The following is a 22,069-nucleotide window of genomic DNA, read 5'->3' as shown; positions in this document are numbered from 1 at the left end:
AGTAGACAGCAAGGGACACGGATGTTTAAATCATCGTTTTGTATCATCATTTCGTGAAGTAAGATCATGGTTAGATCTAAGAATATTTTGACTAATGAACTGATGAAACTTGACAGAATTAGCAGCAAGAACTTTTCTTGAAATATACCTCGTATTGGTAGCGGCTTTGGTCACAAAATTAGAATATTTCCTCATCCATCCTATTTTAAAACTTAGATATAATGTTTGTGAAAGATTTGTGTTGTAATCTATCAAAACATTTCTGCAGCGTGAAACTTTAATCGAAAAACATTATTCCTTTGAATATTTGTTGTAAAGGCTGTAGAAATTTCTTGAAAGTTTTTGTGGGGTTTTGAAGTATTAGTTTTCAAACTACTTAGTCTTAAATGACTATGAAAAATAGTAAATAGTAAACGAATATGAATCTATTTATTCTTTAGCGAGATCGAAATCTGTGATCGCTTATAATACACAGTATAGTATGCTCGTGGTGCTGAACTATAGGTGAACTATGGAGAAGCAATAACAGTGCTGAGAGCTTAGCATAGTGTACTTTAATAGCTTCATAGCAGCGGATTGAAATCTGCATCTTCAATTTGATCGGTTTAGCCAATTCAAATTACTCATTGATTCTTTGAAATAGGTCTATACAATAGACAATAGATCCTTTTACCTCCCTGGCCAGTTTCAAAGCTATAGAACAATCTGGCATTGAGATATAACAGAAAGTACACGCAGTTTCCTCAAAATTCAACGCATTTCTATAGACGCTATTTCTCAGCTCTGCCTTTAATGACGTTGCAGCGCGCACCCGCACCACATTTAGCGATGTAAACAACGAAATGAGGTCAAATATCTTGCTACAAAATCATAAATTGTGCATTAACTAAACATTTTGGTACAGAACGGTTGAAGATGAGTGTATAGATCAATAGAATACATCATATTTTGAAATGAAAAAAAAGTGTCAGTTACCCTTTAAGTTTATCAGAGACTTGTTTTGGAGTAAACCGAATACCCCTTAAAATACCAATTCCACATGGCTTAATGGTGTCTATGCTCTGCGAGACAGTAGTTATAGATTTTTAACGACTAACGCACGATTTGAATTGGTCTCCGAACATTTCTATTATACTTTCTTTCGCTCATCTATGATAGTATATATATAACTGAGTAATTATTACATTTGATTGCTTAATTAGAGGTGGGAAGAGGTCAGATGGCATAAAAATCGACTGTGGCTGACTAATTGATGCACGCAGATAAAGCGTTGAGTTTTCAAATGATGTCGCCAGAATGCTCGTATCATCAAGGGTAGACACATTATCCGAAGATATATGAAAACTCCACCTTGTCGATCGTCAATTGATTTTGCTGTACATGTAATTATTTCGTCCGGATGAATCGACACATAACTCATTTCAAAATCTGTGTTCAGTAGAATTTCTTTCAATAAAATAAGAATCTATTTGACTAATATTTTACTATATTCAGGAGTGAATTTGAATTGATCTCAAAACCAGAGAAAGCATTCTTCAAAAATTTAGAAAATCCTAGACTCATAATCAAATTCTGTGAAGTCATTTAAAGTCTTTTGCTCAAATCAAGCCAAGGGCGGGCTCAGGTGGCTAAAATTCAATTCCTCACTGTCCTATAATGCCGAGTACGACGGAGTTTACACACTGAGAAACGTTGCGCTGACTATGTAAGTGTAATTTGGATGAATCGGCATTATAATGTCGGCCTTTTCCGCGCGCTCCGTCTGAGACATAAACAAGTTGGACTGCATTGCTTCGATGCTTTGACAAATGAATTCCTAATAGCCACATATCCAGCATAATGTTGACCCAAGTTGCGCTTCTTGGCAATAGTCATATGTTATGGGCTAGAATTATTTCGATGAAATCTTCGTACGCTTCCCAGTTCGACATATGAATTAATTAGGCAGAAACCCGTTATCGCTGCTACGCAGCTATATTTCTGGTTTAAAATTAATTCATACAATATTTAGGTTTCATACATACTTTCAATTTAGAATTATATTAGATGAATTGGAATGTCCTTTACCGGGTTCAAAGAATATTTTAAAGTTAGTAAAAATTTTTGTGAGCCACTGGTCCATTGGTCCGTTTATTGGTCCGGGATACGTCAATCATTTGTACTGCTAAAAAATTGTTGCTCTTCGACCGACCGATGACGAGTGCTCTCTAACGTCTTCGATATCCTCCAAGGGTCGTAATGCGAATTCTAAAGGATGAAATGTGATATTTTGTTTTCTTGTATTGAGTATACTCGGTAGAACGATTTTAAAAGTTGAACCTCTCCGGGTGCTGCTTGTGCGACGAACTGGAGTACTTATATCATTAGCGATTAATGCATGACGCTCTTGGTCGTGCAGGTCATTTTTCAATACATCAAGCGTCAGCCCGTCATCATGATTAGCTAGACGTTTTCCAATAGCACCATCCTGAATGAAAGAAACAAATCTTCGTTCAAAACATTTAACGTGGCCTTATACAGATTTTTACCGCTACAATTAAATTTTAGTGCTCATAAAACTGAATCAAAATTTTACTAACATAAGACTTGAAATGCAATCATATGTAGCTGTTAAAAATCTGGGCGTTAACAAATCAAATTAGAGCAGTTCAACCCAAGGACTGCGACCTGGGTAAATATTCTTAGATCAGATTTTCACACAAAAACACGTACAACTTTTTAGGTTCTAATTTCCCATGAAATTTAAAAGAGGAAACGCTTTTTATGAATATGACACAATGAAAACGCCTTCCATCTGGAAAACATAATATTTGGATTTGCACGAATCACTACGTCCAGCCAATGGCTAGCATAAATAACATTCAATCAGAAAAGTGGTTTCTGTTAGGGATTTACTAATCAGGAGTATACAGTAATGTATGCAAATTAGTAGTAATTGATAAATGTGGGTTCAGATCAGAGGTCGTGGAGTAAACACACCACTCGCTACCACAAGTAATTTTTTTATCTCCCAGATATGGAAAAATATTCGTAGCAACAATAAATAACAGAATAAAACCAGCAGAAAAACAATTTGAAATAAAAAAGTAAGTCGATGTTACAAAAGAAATTGAACATAAAATATTGGAATTAGAAAAGATAAAAACTAAATATGGAGAGAAAGTATCAGCAAATTTAAATTACTGTAATGTTAGTACAACGCGAGAATTTTAAGTATTTTTACCTGATAAATGGGTTTCCTTGAGTAAAGAGGAATTAAAAGATTTAGAAGGATTTAAAATAATCTATCATGGAAAAAATGAAGACGGTCATCATGATTTAGAAATTGATTAAAAAAATAAATTGATAATAAAATTAATTAAATATTAAGAATCCGAAATGACTTATCTGGGCAATTTAATTGCTCCTCATAGATAGACAAAAGTAGTGATATATTTAATTGATTCAAAATAGAAATATTGTTAAATGAATTAAATTTTTTTTTGCTTTTTTGGTTTACGTTTGTCAGCGATATGATGTTGGCATTGAGCCAATTCATGTAAAATCGCGGTACGTTTTTTATGTGAGCATTTGTTTCATTGGTTCTCGGCTTAAACGACATATAATCGATGGCGAACCTCCGTCGATGACATGGTCAACTGAGTGAAAATTCTACGAAAAACTGTTTTTGGCGGGAAAATTCTTAGCTCTCGCGTATAAAATTGCAATGACCTCGATTGGGGGCGTCGTCTCTACGAGCGAATGGGATTGGCTGTTTTTAGGAATTCCGGCGCTACTAAAATAATTATGGGAAAGCCATAGAATGGCGTACGTTTCATTGGACTAGGTGCCGTAATCGTGCCGATTTCAAATGCTCATTGCTGGTGAGGATATAATTATTTCACTCATCAGCCATAGGTATTGTTTCATTTTAATACCCGGTGATTGTTTTGATTGACATGGAGGTGTAAGCGAATATTCACTTACACGAGGCCTCACACACACAAGCTCGTACGGTACACTACGGTGATGCTGTAACGCGTGAACGTTTGACATGAAAATAGGCTGAATAATCGTAGCAGAAGATGAGCGCTGTGTTTTCTGTTCGATAGAATTTTTAATGAATTGTAATTTCTTGTGACCTGAAAATAGTAAGCAGCAAACTATAAGGTCTGTCGAGGTCTGAATATTGTAGTGGCAAATTCAAGGACCTTAAACGATCTAATAGCCGATTTCTTCTGTACGGTATTTTAGCTTCCGTGGCCAACATTGGAAGAGGTTTCCAAGACCCAATATTCAGCCACCCTCTGATATGTGAGATCATATGAATTTTAGGCCATCCCAAAATAATGGTCTGTTTGCCGTAACCCGACCAACCCGACTTCATAGGTACCGAGTGAAAACTTTTTTTCTGGGATTCATTGAAATAAATTTTATTTTTGATAAAAATGGCCGACCGACTATGAGCTACGTATATTTGAATTCTAGTGTGCATCGTGTGAAAACATGCCTTGACATTTGGCCTAGTTTAAGTTTCCAGGAGACTGGCAGTGTTCCAATAAGCTGCCATTCATTCTAATAGTGACTATAAGTGATTACGAAGTTATAATTTTAGAATTAATTCTTGAAATCTACGCTATTAGACAAATTTCCCGTGCGCAACGTAGATGATTTTTTTGCGATATTGTTTCCATGTAAAAAAGACCAAAGGTAAAAAATTTGTGATGTTAAAACAATGATGTTAATGAATATAGATATTATTGTACATATTGTAAAAAATTCATCGATAAATCTAAAAAATCTCGACATGAAAAAACTGCAAATCACAAAAAAAAATGTTATAGATTTTGAAACTCCAGAAAGATTCAATGAAAGAAAAGAACGATTAGAAAATATGAATGTGGATGAAATAATATGTGAAGTTTATAATGAATTTATAGCAAAAAGGAATTATAAAAGACATCTTGAAACACCAACAAAATTTAAATAAAAATATTTTAGGAACAGAATATTTTGATGATAAACCTCAACAAGTAAAAAACCAGCTTCAAAAACTGAATCTATTTCAAATAAACTTTACATGGAAAATGATAGAAAGTATATTGATACTCTAGAAATAAAAGATACAATTGAAATTTTAGAAACATTACGTAGTTTAATTGGTCCTGCAGCTATTATATTTAGATTTTTTAAAGGAGCAACAATAGAAGACTATAGCAAATATATTGAAATAATGAAACAAATAATGGACCTTGTAACAGATGTTGAATATCCAAAAATTACGTAGTTAAATTGGTCTTGCAGCTATTATATTTAGATTTTTAAAGGAGCAACAATAGAAGACTATAGCAAATATATTGAAATAATGAAACAAATAATGGACCTTGTAACAGATGTTGAATATCCAAAAATTAGTATTTCTGGAAAAGTAAGTTTTATAAAATCAGAAGTAAAAATGGATTATAATATTCAAACACACTCTGAAGAAATAATTTCAAAAACACAAATAAAAGAGAAATTAGAAAAAATATTTAATGAATTTAAATATTTTGAGGGTTCTAGTTTAACATTGAATGAAATTATATTTTTAGATTTAAATGTTTATAGTACAAAAGGCAATAAAACATCAAAAAGTAATAAAATGTTTAAGAAGGATTCAAACTTTAAAACAGAAAAGGATATTAAAACATCAAGATATATTAAATTACCATTTTTATCAAAGGCAATTATTAATGTTCAAAATGAAGACAACAAATGTTTTCTGTGGGCAATTATTGTTAGTTAGTTAGTTGTTTACACCCAACTCAGGAAAATGTTTTTTGAATAACAGATTATCGGAAATATGAAACATTATATAAAATTGATCAATATCCAGTAACTATAAAGATGATTCCTAAAATAGAAAGTTAATAATTTAAAAAATTAATGTATTCGAATTAATGCAATTACCAGATACAAAAGGTGAAAATATTAAAGATTATACATTGGAAGCTTTATGTTTAACAGAATATTATGATGATGAAAATGTTATAGATTTATTATACTATAAAAAAGATGGAAATGAACATTATATGTGGTTAAAACAAATTGATTTATTCTCTAGAACAGAAAGGGATCATCATCGTAAAATTTATCTATGTAGAAAATGTTTATCTAATTTTAAGACTGAGAATGCATTATCAAAACATAAAGACTGATGTGATAATAAAGATTTTTGCAAATTAATAATGCCAACAGAAAAAGATTATAAATTAAAATTTACTAATCATAAATTTAAGAATATAGTACCATTTGTAATTTATGGGGATTTTGAATCGTTGAATTAAGAATTAACTGATCAAGATAGAAAAGAAATATATAACAAGAAGCAATTTTTAAAATCAATGGACAAAGGAAATGAATTAAATGAACACATAATTCAAGACCCACCAATCATAAACACAATTTAAAAAGTTCATCAAAGAGCTGCTGCTTATGGAATTTATATAAAATCAAATCATCCTGAATTATATGAAAGTCAATATATTTCTTTTAGAGGTCAAGATGTAGTAAATGAATTTTGTAATAAAATAATTGAATTGCACAATTAATAAAGAAAATAAAAGAATAGTTATGACAAAAGAAGATGAAATTGATTTCAATTATGCAACTCATTGTTGTTATTGTGAAAAACGTTTTTATTCATTTGACAAAAAAGTAAGAGATCATGATCATTTAAATTCAAAATATCATGGAGCTGCTCATGAAGATTCTAATTTACAAGCTAAAAAAGTAAATTTCGTACCGATATTATTTCATAATTTATCAGGCTATGATACTCATCTATTTATAAAACAATTATCAGGAAAATTAGGAGGCACAATTAATGAAGAAATAGAAGAATATAATGCTATAAATGATTTGAATGTAAGAAAATATGATTTTAAACTATTAGCTAAAACATCTGAAAATTATATTTTATTTCAATTTGGTTGCATTAGATTTTAAGTTTCTTATAGATTTTTAGCAAGCTCATTAGATAATTTAGCTAAAAGTTTAGTTGATAATGATTTTGTAATAACTCGATATTATTTTCCAAATGAACAAGATTTTAAATTATTGAGATATAAAGGCGCAATTCCTTATTCATTTTATAAAACACATGATGATTTTAATGTAACAAAATTATTAAAAGATCAATTTAATGATCGATTAAAAGAGGAGTATGTGAAAGATGAAGTTTTTAATAGAACATTAAATATTTGGAATCATCTTAAGATAAAAAATCATGGTGAATTAGAAGATTTATACTTAAAATCAGATGTTATGATATTGGCTGATATATTTGAAAAATTAAGAGAAGTTAATTTGAATTATTTTAATGTTGATCCTTGTTATTGTTATTCAAGTCCTGGTTTAACCTGGCAATGTGGTTTAAAATATAAAAATGTAGAATTAGATTTATTAAAAGAACCAGACATGGTTTTATTATTTGAAAAATCAATTAGAGGTGGAATTAGTGGTGTTATGGGAGGTAGGTATTTTAAAGCAAATGATGAATACAAATTATTGTATATCGACGCTAATGATTTATATGGTTGGGCAATGATGCAACCACAACAATAAGAAAATTTTATATTAACAGAAGTTGTAAAATGATGATAAAACAAATTGGGAAAGCGCAATTATGAGTTTAGAAGATGATGCTCTAATTGGTTATTTCTTTGTTGTTGATTTAGAATATCCTGAAAATATAAAATTTAAAACAAGAAACTAACCATATTGCTCAGAACATTTAGCCGTAGATGATAGTTATTTAAGTGAATATCAGAAAAAATAAAACTGGAAGACCATGTTTTTACAGGAAAATTAATATTAACACAAAATAATAAATATAAGTATATTGTTCATCATAGAATGTTAAAATTTCATCTAAAACAAGGAATGAAATTAAAGAAAGTACATAGATATATTGAATTTAATCAATCGAAGTGGTTAGAAAAATATATAGATTTCAATACTCAACAGACAACAATATCTAAAACAAATTTTGAAAAAGATCTTTTTGAATTAATGAATAATAGTTTTTATGGAAAAACATGAGAAAATATTAGACATAGATATGATATTGAATTAGTAAATAATTCTGAACGACTTAGACATTTACAGTCTAGTCATAGACACTTAGGAAATAAAAGATTTGAAGATAATCTAACAGCAGTAAAATTAAAAAGAACGCCAATGAAATTTAATAAACGTATATTCATTGGTTCAACTGTTTTAGAAGTATCAAAATTATTAACGTATGATTTTTATTATCATGTTTTACAGCCACTTTTTGGGGAAAGACATATTGAAATATTATATTTTGATTCTGTAACAGGTGATACTCCTATATTATCAAAATACTATAATAAAATATTAATAAGAAGAATTTCAGAAATAATTCCAAAACAAAATGAAATTATATATTAAATATATTCCATATGGTGAAAAAGAGTTAATACAAATAAATGAATTAATGGATGTTTGGACAAAAAATGGATGGAAAAAAATTAAGAAATATTATAAGTCATAAAGCAACAAGAGGACCATAAGGTCCATATGGTCGAAGACAGTGAATGAGGAGATATCAGTTTTAGTGAAAGCAATTGACGTGTTTCTAGGGTTTCTTTTAACCATTATGGACTTTTTCCCCCAGACAAAAGTGGTCCTATTTTCTCAAAGTCCTGAAAAATTCTTTGAGGAATTGTGAAAATAAACTGATTATTTTTTTTCTAAAGACACTTTTTAAGAAAAGTGTTCTTATTTTAGTTTCTTTCAATATAAACGATCTTTTACAATATTAATATGCGTCCCAGACATCCTACCCACCCTATTTCCCATAATGGAATAGTCCACGCGTTAACCAATGAAACTGTGTTCTCTGTGCGTATGATGCTTCAATGAATGAAGTTCATGTGACAGGCACTACTGCTAGTGGTAAATTTTATTAACCAAAGACCACATGGTAACATAGGAATGCACTTAAAATGGCTCTAAAAATCATCTAACTTTCCCCTTTGCCTTGGGCTTGACGCCTGATGTGCTTAACCTGGCATAGATACGCTTGTACAATTTTTTCCAAATAAAGAGAACGGACATTTTTTAATGATCACGGAAGCCCTGCTTATCTCACTATATCTTTTTTTTCTAGTACCGCGCGCCGAATAGTTTATCTTTCGTCAGTCAATCTGAGTCGGCCTGTGTTTATACGAGGCGGGACACAGCCGCTTGTCTCGCTATGTGTATACAGCACTGAACTTTTAGTCTACTATTACAAGTACTATAGTATAACTCACTACCGGCTGGCATTACTGGTAATTTTCATTACTTGAAGAAAATCCTTCGCTAGCAGTGCTTTCAAGAAATAAAATCCGGGCTAGTGAATGACTTACACCGCAGAGACCACCTTACCGATACTCTTCCTGACAGCGTAAACCACGAACTGGGCAGCATCTATGAACTACTTACAAATGTATTAGTACGCGAGCACCTGTGAGGATAGTGATGGGGATGATACTTCATTGCTGAGTAAAACTGATATAGACAATTCACTGATATGGTGAGCCCTTCGTGTGCCTCAAAACTTTCCATAATTCATCACGAATTTGGTACCTTTGGTACAACAGGCATAGCTAGGATCATTCATATAGGCAAATGACGCGTTACAGACAACTTTTTATTGGATTATCAGTTCTTTATCGATACAGCATTATGGGACTATATCCATGGCAGTAGAGATACTACGGGTGTTGTTCGGTGAACGGCAGAATTTTTACCAGCGACGATCCCTATATGGTCATCGACCATAATAAAAATATTTATAGAGTTAGAACTAAATCAGGGTTTGTATATGTAACTGAAGATCACAGTTTAATTAAACAAAATGGTGATGAAATAAAAGCAACTGATAAAAATATTGGAGATGAATTATTACATAACAGATTTTAACCAAGAATGAATTATTTGTCATTTGATGAAATAATTAGTAATATCTATAACATAGAACCTGAAACATTAGAAGAAAAAGAATATTTTATCAAAGGATTTTTCATGGGAGATGGTTCAGCAGGTGTGCATAAATTTATTAGATACAATAAATATTGTTGATATTTATGTAATCAAGATTTGAAATTATTAGAAAGAATAAAGAAATATTATCAAGAAGTTTACTGAAATAAAACATTTAGAATCATGGATCATATGAAATCATCAGCAGTTTATAGCATACTCGTAAATATTCTAAAAGATTTTGCTATAAAATATAATGATGAATTCTATATTCATGCAATAGTTAAAAGTAATACTTCAACCAAAGAAAAGATAGTGCCGGATTATGTATTAAACGCAAAATATAATTTAAGAAAATGGGTGGTTTATACGATTCTATGCTGCAGATGGTGCTAAACAATTTACAAAAACAAAAACCATTTCATTTGCACAGAAAGGAAAATGTGCAATTGGGTTAAATATATTATGCAATTCATTAGGTTTTAACCCTTTCAGTGCATCTGTACCGCAGTGCGGTTTATAAATCGGTGATGGATTTTGCTAGTACACCGCACTGCGGGGTATTGGTGTAATTAGTAATTAGTGGTATTCCCGTTATTCAACACTCTAGGGCGGAATGTTTCAAAATTTTCAAATCATCTCCAGCACTATAGGGTATTGATTAGTCAGCACTGAAAGGGTTAATATGAATATTGAATTAATTAAATCTAAACAAATTGTTTTAATACTTAAGGCGTTTATGATTTATCAACTGAAGATGGAACATTTAATTGTGGATTTCCATTAATCCTAAAGAATACAGATCCTTACGTACTAAAAATAAAGACAAATAACATAACAAAAGACTTAAAAACATTAAAACATCATTTTGACTTAAGCAATTATCCATAGATCATTCAAAGATCGTGAATTATTTAGCAATGATAATAAAAAGTGACCTGGTAAAGTTAAAGATGAACTAGGGGGTGATGAAATGATTGAATTTGTTGGGATAAGAAGTAAAATGTATAGTTGTAGAACAAAAGATCATGAAGCTAAAAGTTAAAAGGAATAACAAAGCATGTGGTTGATAAACATATAGAATTTCAAGATTATATAAAGTGTTTATATAACACAATAGTAATGAAACATAAAATGAATTGTTTAAGATCAGAAGATCACGAGATGTATATTAATGAAGTTGAAAAAACTAGCTTAAATCCATTCGATGATAAAAGATATATTTTGAATGATGGAATAAAAACATTACCTTGTGGTTATTAAAACATAAAATCAATATCATCATACTCGAAATCACTATTGGCTTCTTCATTTTCGTTTAATTGTTTAGGTTCTTCCATTTCATTTTTCTCATTTAAATAAAGTTCTATATTGTGCCACATTTCATCTCGCTCTCTTTGTTTCTTTTTGTCTATTAATTCATCAAATGGAATTATAATATCGATGTTTAAAAAATTTACAATCTTATTCAAAAAGAATTCACAATTAATTGTATCTGTTATTTTATCAACCACATAATATGTTAATATGTTTGTGAATGTTTCTTTTATATTTTCCATATCTTCTGTTAATTTAGGTTTTTTTATAATAATCGTTAAATAATAAATATAAATACATTTTCTTTTCTTTTGTGTTGACGGAATAATTCTTTTTATTATATCTTTCTTAGTTATTTTACCATTTTTATTTTCTATCATTTTCATTTTTTCAAGCCATTGCTTATATTCCGGTGTATGATCTTCTATAGAAAATATTTTAAAAATTTCATCTAGATATTTTAATTTTGGCTCTATAAGAAAATCTTTTCGTCACCCCATAAATTAATTTGCCATCCACATTCATTACAAAATACCACAGAATCGTCTTGTCTTAAGTACTCATAAATTCATTGTGGGCATTTTTTTCTATCAAATCTCGGTAATAGATGTTCGTTAAGTTCTTGGTATTTTCTTACGTTTTCTTTATGTTATATTGTTCTATTATGTAGATTTGAATTACTTGTTATAATAATCAATGTATAATATTTACAATAATATGTTTTTCTTGCTAATTCATTATATTGTTTTTCTAACTTTTCAAGTGTTTCTTTATTATCTGGTTACGCTCATATTTTATTTTTTCTAATAGATTATTTTTTCTTTCATCAAATTCTTTTTCAAATTTAGTAGAAAGTTTATTTAAATGTACTTCATTAAATTGATGATTCTCCCGATCTTCTATATTTTCAGGCCATATCTTATTCGACAATGCTCACAGAAATGATCTTTTGTATCATTCTTATCATAGAATAAGAAAGGTCTTTTCCAAATAATTTCAGGTTCAACTTCATCAGAATTATTATTACTTTCAACTATCAACATTAACTATTAAGTCATTATTTTTACACTTCTCTGAATGTTTTTTGAAATAATTTCTAGATAATGTTTTATTACAATTTGGGCAGTTTATTTTAGGGGGTTTATAATTTTCATCATGTTTTTTTCATTTGTCTAGCTATGTGACTTTTAGCTTGCAATTTACCACAAATTTCACATGGTATCTTCTCTACCATTTACTAAGGAAAAATTTTATTAAAACTATTTTTTAGTAGTTCGAGATAACTGTTTGTGTATTATAAATAATGGGTGAATTAAACGAATATAGAATATATGTTGATTCTAGAAAACTATTGAATTATAAATCACATAATTTACTAGTACAATTACGTAGAGAATTTAGAAATTGTGTAGATAAGTAAATATTAGTTTATGTAATTCTTTTTAGAATGTATCCGATAAAACTATTGAACATAGATTGTTTATGGTTCAGGAAAAAAATAAAAGGCATCATCTTTATCTAAAACCAGGGTTATATAATTTTTATCTGCAATTATAACTATTATAGGAACGCAATTATTAACGCTTTAGCATTTACTGGTGGGTGGTAGTTATTTATTTAGGCATATTGATAACAAAAATATGAAATAATTTGGATTTTAGGTGGAACAATTATTGTTATATTTGTAGAATATAAATTTACTTATAAATAATTTTTTTGCTAAATAAATGGTTGATAAAGTTGATAATATTAATATTATTCCTCATGATATAAATTAAACTAAATTAAAAATATATTTAGAAAAACAAATATTAGAATTTGAAAGTGAAAAGAAAAAATATTTAAAATCTAAAATTATATATTATTTTATTATTAGTGGTTCAGTTGCAATTAGTTCTGTAATAATATTTTTAGCAATATTCAGTCCATTAACACCTTTAGCTCTATCAATTGGCGTTTTAGGATTAAGTTCTAGTGTATTAACCGGAATAAGCTCAAAATTGAATATAAAAAGTAATAAAGAAAAAATAAAATCTAATATAAAAGAAATTAATAAATTAAAAAATACATTAGATTATATTATTAGTTTAAATGGTAGTATAACAATTGAAGAACAAGATAAATTATTGAAAGAATTAATGAATTATTAATTTTTTCATTATATAAATGGGGTTTGCAAAAGCTTTCCAATATAATAATTCAATTATAAATATAATATTCCACCTATAGATTTTATTAGTATCATAACATATAAAAATGTAGTTTTGCTTTCATTATATAATTTAGAAATTTATGATACTGAAATAAAAAGTTGTTTATGTCTAGAATGGAAAATATATTTAATACAATGAAGTTACTTTTACTCGAGATGAATATAATATATATAAAATAAAATCTAATATGAAATATTGGCAGAATAAATTAGATTTTGCTGTTTATTGTGCAACAACAGGGTGTGGTATAAGTTGGAATGATCACTTGAATAATTTATATAACAATTTGTCTTATTCAGATTTAAAATTTATTTATACAATATTTAGATTACACACGTATTTTCAAATTAGAATTATATTAAATGAATTAGAATGTCCTCTACCTGAATCGAAATATTTTAAAGAATTGGATAACAATATTAAACTTTCTAAGTTTTAAAAAATATGTAATGAATTTAATATAGATATTAGTTCCGATTTTAGAACGCATGGTAAATTGCAAGGTATTGGTGAACAGTTTGAAAAAATAATTTGAGACAAAATAAAATATTAGCAAAATCAACTTTGAGTGATTTAGATCCAGGTAGAATTAGAAGAATAAGTAATAGTAATAAAATAACTGATGTTACAAAAGCAGAAAGAGATTATAATTTAAATGATTTTAGCCAAAGAATTGATGACTTTTAATAATTAAAAAAAAATCAGAAACAGAAACAACTTCTGAACAGAATATAACTTCCATAACTACTAAACTTAAATCAAATAAAGTTCGAATTGAAAAACCTTTACCAAATGGATTAATTGATGCAACAGATCAACAATTAGAAGATTTAAATATATTTTCTAATAAAGCAATTAGAGAAATTATTAGTATAAGAAATAAAGCTGATAAATTTGCCCATGAAAAAAGTAAAAGAGATTTTAAAATTAGAACTTTAGAAAAAGAAAAAACTGATGAAATTAAAGAAATCGAAAAATTAAAATTATATAGAGATAATAAAGTTATTGAAGAAATTGGATTTAAAAAAGAAATTGATAAACTAGAATATAACATAGAATTTCTGAAAGAAGAAATGAAATTATTATTAAAACCATATGATTATAATACAAATAGATTAAAAGTTATTTTTATTGATTTGGTAATAAAACCAAATTCTGATATATAATTGAACGATAGAATAAAATTATTACTTAAGTTAGAAGGTATAACAATTCTTTCAATTGTAACTGCTGTAACTATAATATTTACATCAATAGGTTTAGCTATATTAAATTCATTGAAATTTACGCCAAATCCTAATAAACCACCTGATAAACCTCCGAGTAATAATTCTATACAAGATAAAGTTAAGGGTGGTTTGATAAAATTAGCAAAATTTTTATGGGAATTATCTAAAAAATCTGCTGCTGCTTTAACCGTAGTTATAGCATCAATTGTTGGTTTTGTAATAAAATCTGCTGGAAATATTATTAGTTTTGCTGCTGAACACATTATTTTATTTTTAATTACAATTGTTGGTGCTTATATTTTTGGATTAGTGAATACGATAAAGAATAAATAAGTAATTTTATTTCTTAATAAATGAGTGGTAGTTATATTCATCCTTCTAAGAATTTTAGAATATCAAATGCTATTAAAGCAGAAATATCTCATCATATCATTACTCATAATCCTTCTAATATTAATCCTGATGAAACGTTATATGTTAGAATTCCTCGTTTAACATAAAATACTTTTTATGTTCCAAATAGTATTCATTTATCAGCTGATATAAAAGTAACGGGCCATGATAATAATTATGTTGTCGATAATGTTGGAAGATATTTACGGAAGCGATAAGGGGCCTCGAGATGTCGCGTTCCAGCTCGACAAGTCGTCATATTTATGTCGATATATCGCGATATATCGCGTCAAGTCGACATGAATATGTCGACATATCGTGACGTTTTGAAGACATATTTCGTTTTCTCGACCACTTTCTTCGCAACAAGTCGACATATTCATGACGACTTGAAACCCTCGTCATATTACTGGCGTCCTCGTCTTACATTTAGACGTGTCTTCAAATGACGGCTTGTCCCGTGGAAAATTGGCGAAAAGCGAAATTTGTCGTGATAACGTCAAGATATATCGACATAATCATGTCGACGTGTCCATATATCGTGGAATTCTCTTAGAATTTTCTAAGTCCAACGCATTCGCGCATGCGCATTGCATTGATTTGTGGATAGTTTCAACATTACACAAATTGCCCCATTACCGATATCCCGCGTTTTGTAATTTATATAATGGACATCCCTTAATCGCAGGCAAAAAGTTGATACTTCAGTTGCTAAAAAATCTAGACCACCTAGCCGTAAGAATACTAAGCGATGAGAAGCGCTCTTAACAGTTATATAAAATATCGCTTATTTGTGATGCGAAACTTCCAAATTCGGATACACATGTTCCGGAGATTGGAATTCGATCACTCCATGAAGTAAAGAGGTTCCTCTTATTAGAGGATGTCGCCAATGCACGGGACGTATAGATGAGTTTTGTAACCAACACATCTTAAGAAAAAGAAATAATATGTGATCTTTCATTAAGTAGGATCACTTGAATGATCGCTTTAATATCACTTTTAAAAAAAAAGAATCTGCCAAAATGACCTTAATATTCGACACTATATCAGATTAATCGACTTCAAAATAGGCGAAAGCATAAGTCCTTATTACGCTATTAATTGGCCTAATTATTCAAAAGCTAATAAAGTGGGGAACGAAAACCAAAAAATGCATTGTCGCGGGCGATAAAACCAAAATAATCAATTGTCGCGGGCGATAAAATGAAAATAATCAATTTTCGCTGGCGATAAAACCAAAATATTGAATTGTCGCGGGCGACAAAACCAAAAAATGAAGTGTCGCGGGCGATAAAACCAAAATCATGAATTGTCGCGTGCGACAAAACCAAACTGATGAATTGTCGCGGGTGATAAAACCAAAATAATGAATTGTCGCGGGCAATAAAACAAAAAAAATGAAATGTCGCTGGCGAATAAAACCAAAATATTGAATTGTCGCAGGCGACAAAACCAAAATATTGAATTGTTGCGTGCGACAAAACCAAACTAATGAATTGTCGCGGGCGATAAAACCAAAATAATGAATTGGCACGGGCGATAAAACCAAAATAATGAATTGTCCCTGGCGATAAAACCAAAATATTGAATTGTCGCAGGCGATAAACCAAAATATTGAATTGTCGCGGGCGATAAAACCAAAATAATGAATTGTCGCTGGCGATAAAACCAAAATATTGAATTGTCGCAGGCGATAAAACCAAAATATTGAATTGTCGCGTGCGACAAAAAAAAAATTGTCGCGGGCGATAAAACCAAAAAAATGAATTGTCGCGGGCGATAAAACCAAAATAATGAATTGTCGCTGGCGATAAAACCAAAATATTGAATTGTCGCGGGCGACAAAACCAAAAAAAATGAATTTTCGCGGGCGATAAAACCAAAATAATGAATTGTCGCTGGCGATAAAACCAAAATATTGAATTGTCGCAGGCGATAAAACCAAAATATTGAATTGTCGCTGGCGATAAAACCAAAATATTGAAATGTCGCGGGCGACAAAACCAAAAAAATGAATTGTCGCGAGCGATAAAACCAAAATATTGAATTGTCGCGTGCGATAAAACCAAAATAATGAATTGTCGTGGGCGATAAAACCAAAATATTGAATTGTCGTGGGCGACAAAACCAAAATATTGATTTGTCGCGGGTGACAAAACCAAATTAATGAATTGTCGCAGGCGATAAAACCAAAATAATGAATTGTCGCGGGCGACAAAACTAAAATTATTGTTTTGTCGCGTTATTTTAGTTTTGTCGTTTTGTCATAATGTCGCCCTGATTTGCATATTAGTGCTTTTTACGCATAGCCCTTTTCAGCCACTATACTAAAGCCTTAAGGTCGCGTAAAACTTCAAGCGACATAGCGAACGATCTCTTTCCCCCACAGCGAACGCTTAACCTAGTAGAGGCTACTAGCCTATGTAGGCCTATGTATATGCGTAGGCCTAACATCCGGACAGATTGGTCGTAGGCCTATTGAATAACAACCCACCTAAATATCGTAAATTTTGTTTTGAAGTTCAATCCAATGAGTCCGTTAATAAACGCAACAATTATACTGTGTTTGTTTGAGACAGTAAAGCTCAGTACCGGTGTTTCATTTGATAATATTTGATTAATCATAGTTATATTATCGATTTTATAATACCTTGCGGACACTAAATTTGTTGCTGAAATATAATTTTTAATGTTAAACTGTGAAAATGATTTATTGGTTTCTTTTATTTCGATTTTAAAGTTGGGTTCTTCTTCTTCTGTCTTCATTTTAATAACAAAACTTTTATTAAAATGAATCCAACGCATATAAATATAAATATTCAATGATTTATGAATTATTTCACTCACACTTTACTCACACTTTTTTCTAGCGAGTAAAAATGAAAAATAAATTCGAGCGTGTGAGAATTATTTTTCATTTTTCATGAGTTTCGCGACTAATTCAAGTAGAAATTGTTATTATTTTCATGTTTTTTTTATTTTTTATGAGCTCGACCGTTCGACCTTTGGTATAGAACAACTAAACCCCTATTACTGAGGGAGATGATAATCCGTAAACCGGTATCGGTAATTTAATAATACTCGTGTATATCCCAAGAGAACCCACGACCAATTGAAACCACACAAAAATTATGAAAATGTATTTTATTGCAGCTATAGCAAAATATAATCCCGGTTTCATTTTTGAAATTTGGAAACTCTGACCTACATTTTGAAAATGGGTCACATACGTCCCCATGGCAATGTATGTGTCAAAGTCATAAATATTGTAAAAATAGTAGATTTGCCAACTTTAGTAATATCACAAAAAAAGCACATCCAGCATCTTAACAGTCCTCATATTACAAATTAGGCATTGTAAAGTTCAATTATAACGGTACTAATGGCGACATAAACGTGTCTGTGTGATACAAAGTCCATCCTTGTACTTTTGTCACAGTTTTTTTTTAGTTTAATATATTCTATGCAAAGCACAGCATTCACGTTCTTGTAACTACACTGGCTAGCAGGTACATTTATCAGATCGCTGATCTTTTTTGAACGTGGACATCGCAATGAAGGAGGACACTGTCCGGCCATACTCTGTATGTAAAAGAATGAAAAATTTGGTCAATATTATACATCTCTGATCTAGTAATTCATAAACAGTAAACACATTTACAGGAGGCCATAGTTGTTCCCTGTAACTAGTATTTTGAATCCTTATTATGAAATTTTGCATAAGACATAGAGAACTATAGGGACGTATGTGACTCACGCTGAATTACACACCTGACTGGAACCATCCTCATAATTAATCATGATAACGAGACCTTACGTGTACTAAAGATAATCTAACAACAGTCACCACTTACCCAGTCTGTAATCTGTACACACGTTATTGCACCCTTCATTTCCATGGGCCGCCATTTTTAATTCATTGTAAAAAACTTAAAGGTTATTAAATCTGTCGCCAGATGTCACCATAGTATGGCCATATATGTCCGTATGGGCTTTCTGAGTGTTTTTTTAATTTTTTCGATGTATTGAACAGTTTCAGGGGTCAAAGTGGCTGGGACAAATATGACCCCATGAGTTCTCTTGGGATATGGTTGTTAGCGGTGAGTCCGAACATCCTATAAGTTGTTAAAAGGAGAGTTCTGTGTCGAGCTTAGATGGTGCTTGAGCTTTAGTTAAGATGGTGCTTGACGATGGTCCTTTTAACAATCTTGCCTTGCCTTTTTGTTTGAATGTTAGCTAGCATGTTGTGTGTAATGCGGTGTTTTCATAGGTTTTAAAAATCTGAACTGACATATATATATATATATATATATATATATATATATATATATATATATATATATATATATATATATATATATATATATATATATATATATATATATATATATATATATATATTTAAATTAACAACGTATATTTGGTTATGATATGAGGCCTAGGCAAGGACAAATTGGATCAATATAAATTGGATCCGTTTTCTCTACAATAGACCAATAGACACAGAGCCTTTTATTACAATTCAGAAATATATCAATTATTGACTTCAATGAAAGGATATGATCAAGCATCGAGTGCCCCTTTCTGAAACCGGCTTGGTTCTTCAGCAAAAGATCGTTCATTTCTAAGTAGGCCGTAAGGCGGTCATTAATTAGGCTAGTAAATAACTTTCCTATGCAGCTAAGTAGGGTAATCCCTCTATAGTTGTCAGGGTTTGTAACGTCACCTTTCTGTTTATAAAAGGGGGTGGTGGTACCAATACTCCACGCGTCTGGTATATCTCCAGTATCTAGAATGTTATTAAATAATAGGACCAGTGTAGGCGATATGAAAGCATGAGATGCCCTAAGAATTTCATTTGTAATTTTTCTATTCCTGGCGCTTTGTTGTTTTTCAACCTTTTTATACCATTAATGACTTCGTCTTCTGTAAAGTGGCTATCAAGTAAGTCGTCACCGTCTAGAGTAAAATCACTAACGTTAAACAGAGCTTCAGGCAAATTTTCCCCGTCTACAGGATTTTTGTTAAGATCAACATAGAAACTAAAGAGATCTTCCAATGAGGCACTACACATGGATGGCTTATCTCTTTTTTTTAAAAAAAAGATCCAATAGCTTTTTGGTTGATGACGTTTCATTTGTATGTTGTTAATATTTCGTACTTTCTTTTTTTGTCAGTTCTGATGACTTTCTTATATTGTGTACAGGCCCTATTCATTTCTACTTTATTATGGCAGGTTCTCGCACTTTTATACCTACGTTTCATGATACGGTAATTTGTCCTAGACTTTATAAACTCTGGGCTAAAGGTTTCTTTACCATTTCGTTTCAAGTTGGTTTGGCTTTTCTTCTTTTTCGTTCCCATGACGGAGGCTGCAGTGACGACAATGATGTCAGATGAAATATTACTTGCGTCGCTAGCACTAATTGTTGTGTTTATCAGGCTCGTATTAAGTTCGTTTAACCGGAGACTATTGTTTTGTGTATAGACTGCTTAGAAGAATTCAGAATGAACTTGCGCGAGCTGTGATGAACAGGTGCGCGATTGTGCATTGACGTACTGCGTAGACTGCGTGAGTTCTTCAGAATATCTGAATGGTAATGATTGTCTTCAGAATTTCTAGACCAATTAGTTTACACAGCTCTTTTGGACACAATAATCACCAATTAGTTTACACAGCTCTTTTGGACATAATAATCATCAAGAAATTAGAGTTCCTGGTACGATTGGTAAAAATTGTGCTGGGGTTTTGGGCGAATGGGCCAATGGGATTACTTATTAGGCACATGCCACAATTTCTGCTTCGTTTTACATTTTGGTTACTTAGTGTAAGAATTACTCGCATTTGAATCTTATTCTAAAGAAAACCGGTACCGATCATAATGATTTCATTGTTCGTTACCTCAGGTGCCAACACTGGACCTGCACTTAGTAATCAAATTATAGCCAGATATTTCATACATAGGCGGCCGGCTATGTGTAAAATTAACTTGGGGAAAATGAAAAATAATGTATCATTTTTTGTCCTATATACGGCAATGAGAGATTTTTTCTCTTCAATCTGTGGGTGTTTAACGTTAACGTTTAATATGTTATTTTAATATTTTTTTAATATATAATGTTTAGTCAATTGTTATTATTATTATTATCATTATCATTATCATTATTAATATTATTATTGTTATTATGGTATTTTAAGTGCCAGAATCCACTTAAGTGATCAAGGACACTTTATTACTGAATAAATCTAATGTGGTGAAAACAAATGTGTTTTGAGGCTTCTCTTGAAGACAGAGATACTCGAAGCCACTCTTACAGGGCGAGGAAGGTTGTTCCACAAACGTGGAGCAGTGACTGAGAAGGCTCTATCTCCAAGAGAAGCTAATCCTGAACGGGCTTGAGTAAGCAAAAGATCATCTGCTGAACGTAACATTCTAGTCGGGTTAGTCAATGTGTTTACACGTGTATGACTTCATTAGTAATGAACAAAATTGTTATTTAATACTCGTCTTTCAATCTCTCGATCAGTATACGTGTATTCAATGCTAAACTGTTTGAAGATATTTCGCATATATGCACTAGTAATTGGAATATGGCATTTTCATACCAGAGGACGAGAGGACGACACATGACTCGTCACCACAAGTAATTTTTTTCCCTAATAAATGGAAGACTGAAAAGCATTCTTAGCGACAATAGATAACAGAATAAAACCAGCAAAAAACAATTTGAAATAAAACGGTTATTCGATGTTACAAAAGAAATTGAACATAAAATATCAAAATTAGAAAAGATAAAAACTAAATATGGAGAAAAAATATAAGCAAATTTAAGTTACTGTTTTGTTAGTACAACGCGAGAATTTAAAGTATTTTTACCTGATAAATGGGTTTCATTGAGTAA

The 22,069-nt window shown here is 30.6% G+C and overlaps 1 protein-coding gene across 4 annotated transcripts in view; it reads right to left on the bottom strand.

Annotated features, from left to right (window-relative positions):
• Positions 1–1,680: 1,680 nt before the first annotated feature.
• LOC141908776 (solute carrier family 2, facilitated glucose transporter member 1-like) overlaps positions 1,681–22,069 on the bottom strand; it is a 139,562-nt gene continuing 119,173 nt past the window's right edge. For 2 of the 4 annotated variants that reach the window (XM_074798971.1, XM_074798973.1), the window contains one exon: positions 1,682–2,467. In XM_074798971.1, coding sequence (XP_074655072.1) covers positions 2,165–2,467 — 303 coding nt within the window. In that variant the 3' untranslated portion in view covers positions 1,682–2,164. Of the gene's footprint in view, positions 2,468–22,069 lie in introns of all 4 variants that reach the window. The other 2 variants (XM_074798972.1, XR_012619633.1) reach the window with 2 other exon arrangements.

The sequence above is a fragment of the Tubulanus polymorphus genome, chromosome 7 (assembly GCF_964204645.1).
Source record: "Tubulanus polymorphus chromosome 7, tnTubPoly1.2, whole genome shotgun sequence".
Taxonomy (NCBI): domain Eukaryota; kingdom Metazoa; phylum Nemertea; class Palaeonemertea; order Tubulaniformes; family Tubulanidae; genus Tubulanus; species Tubulanus polymorphus.
Note: the sequence above shows the minus strand (reverse complement) of the source record. Positions and strands in the feature narration are given on the sequence as shown.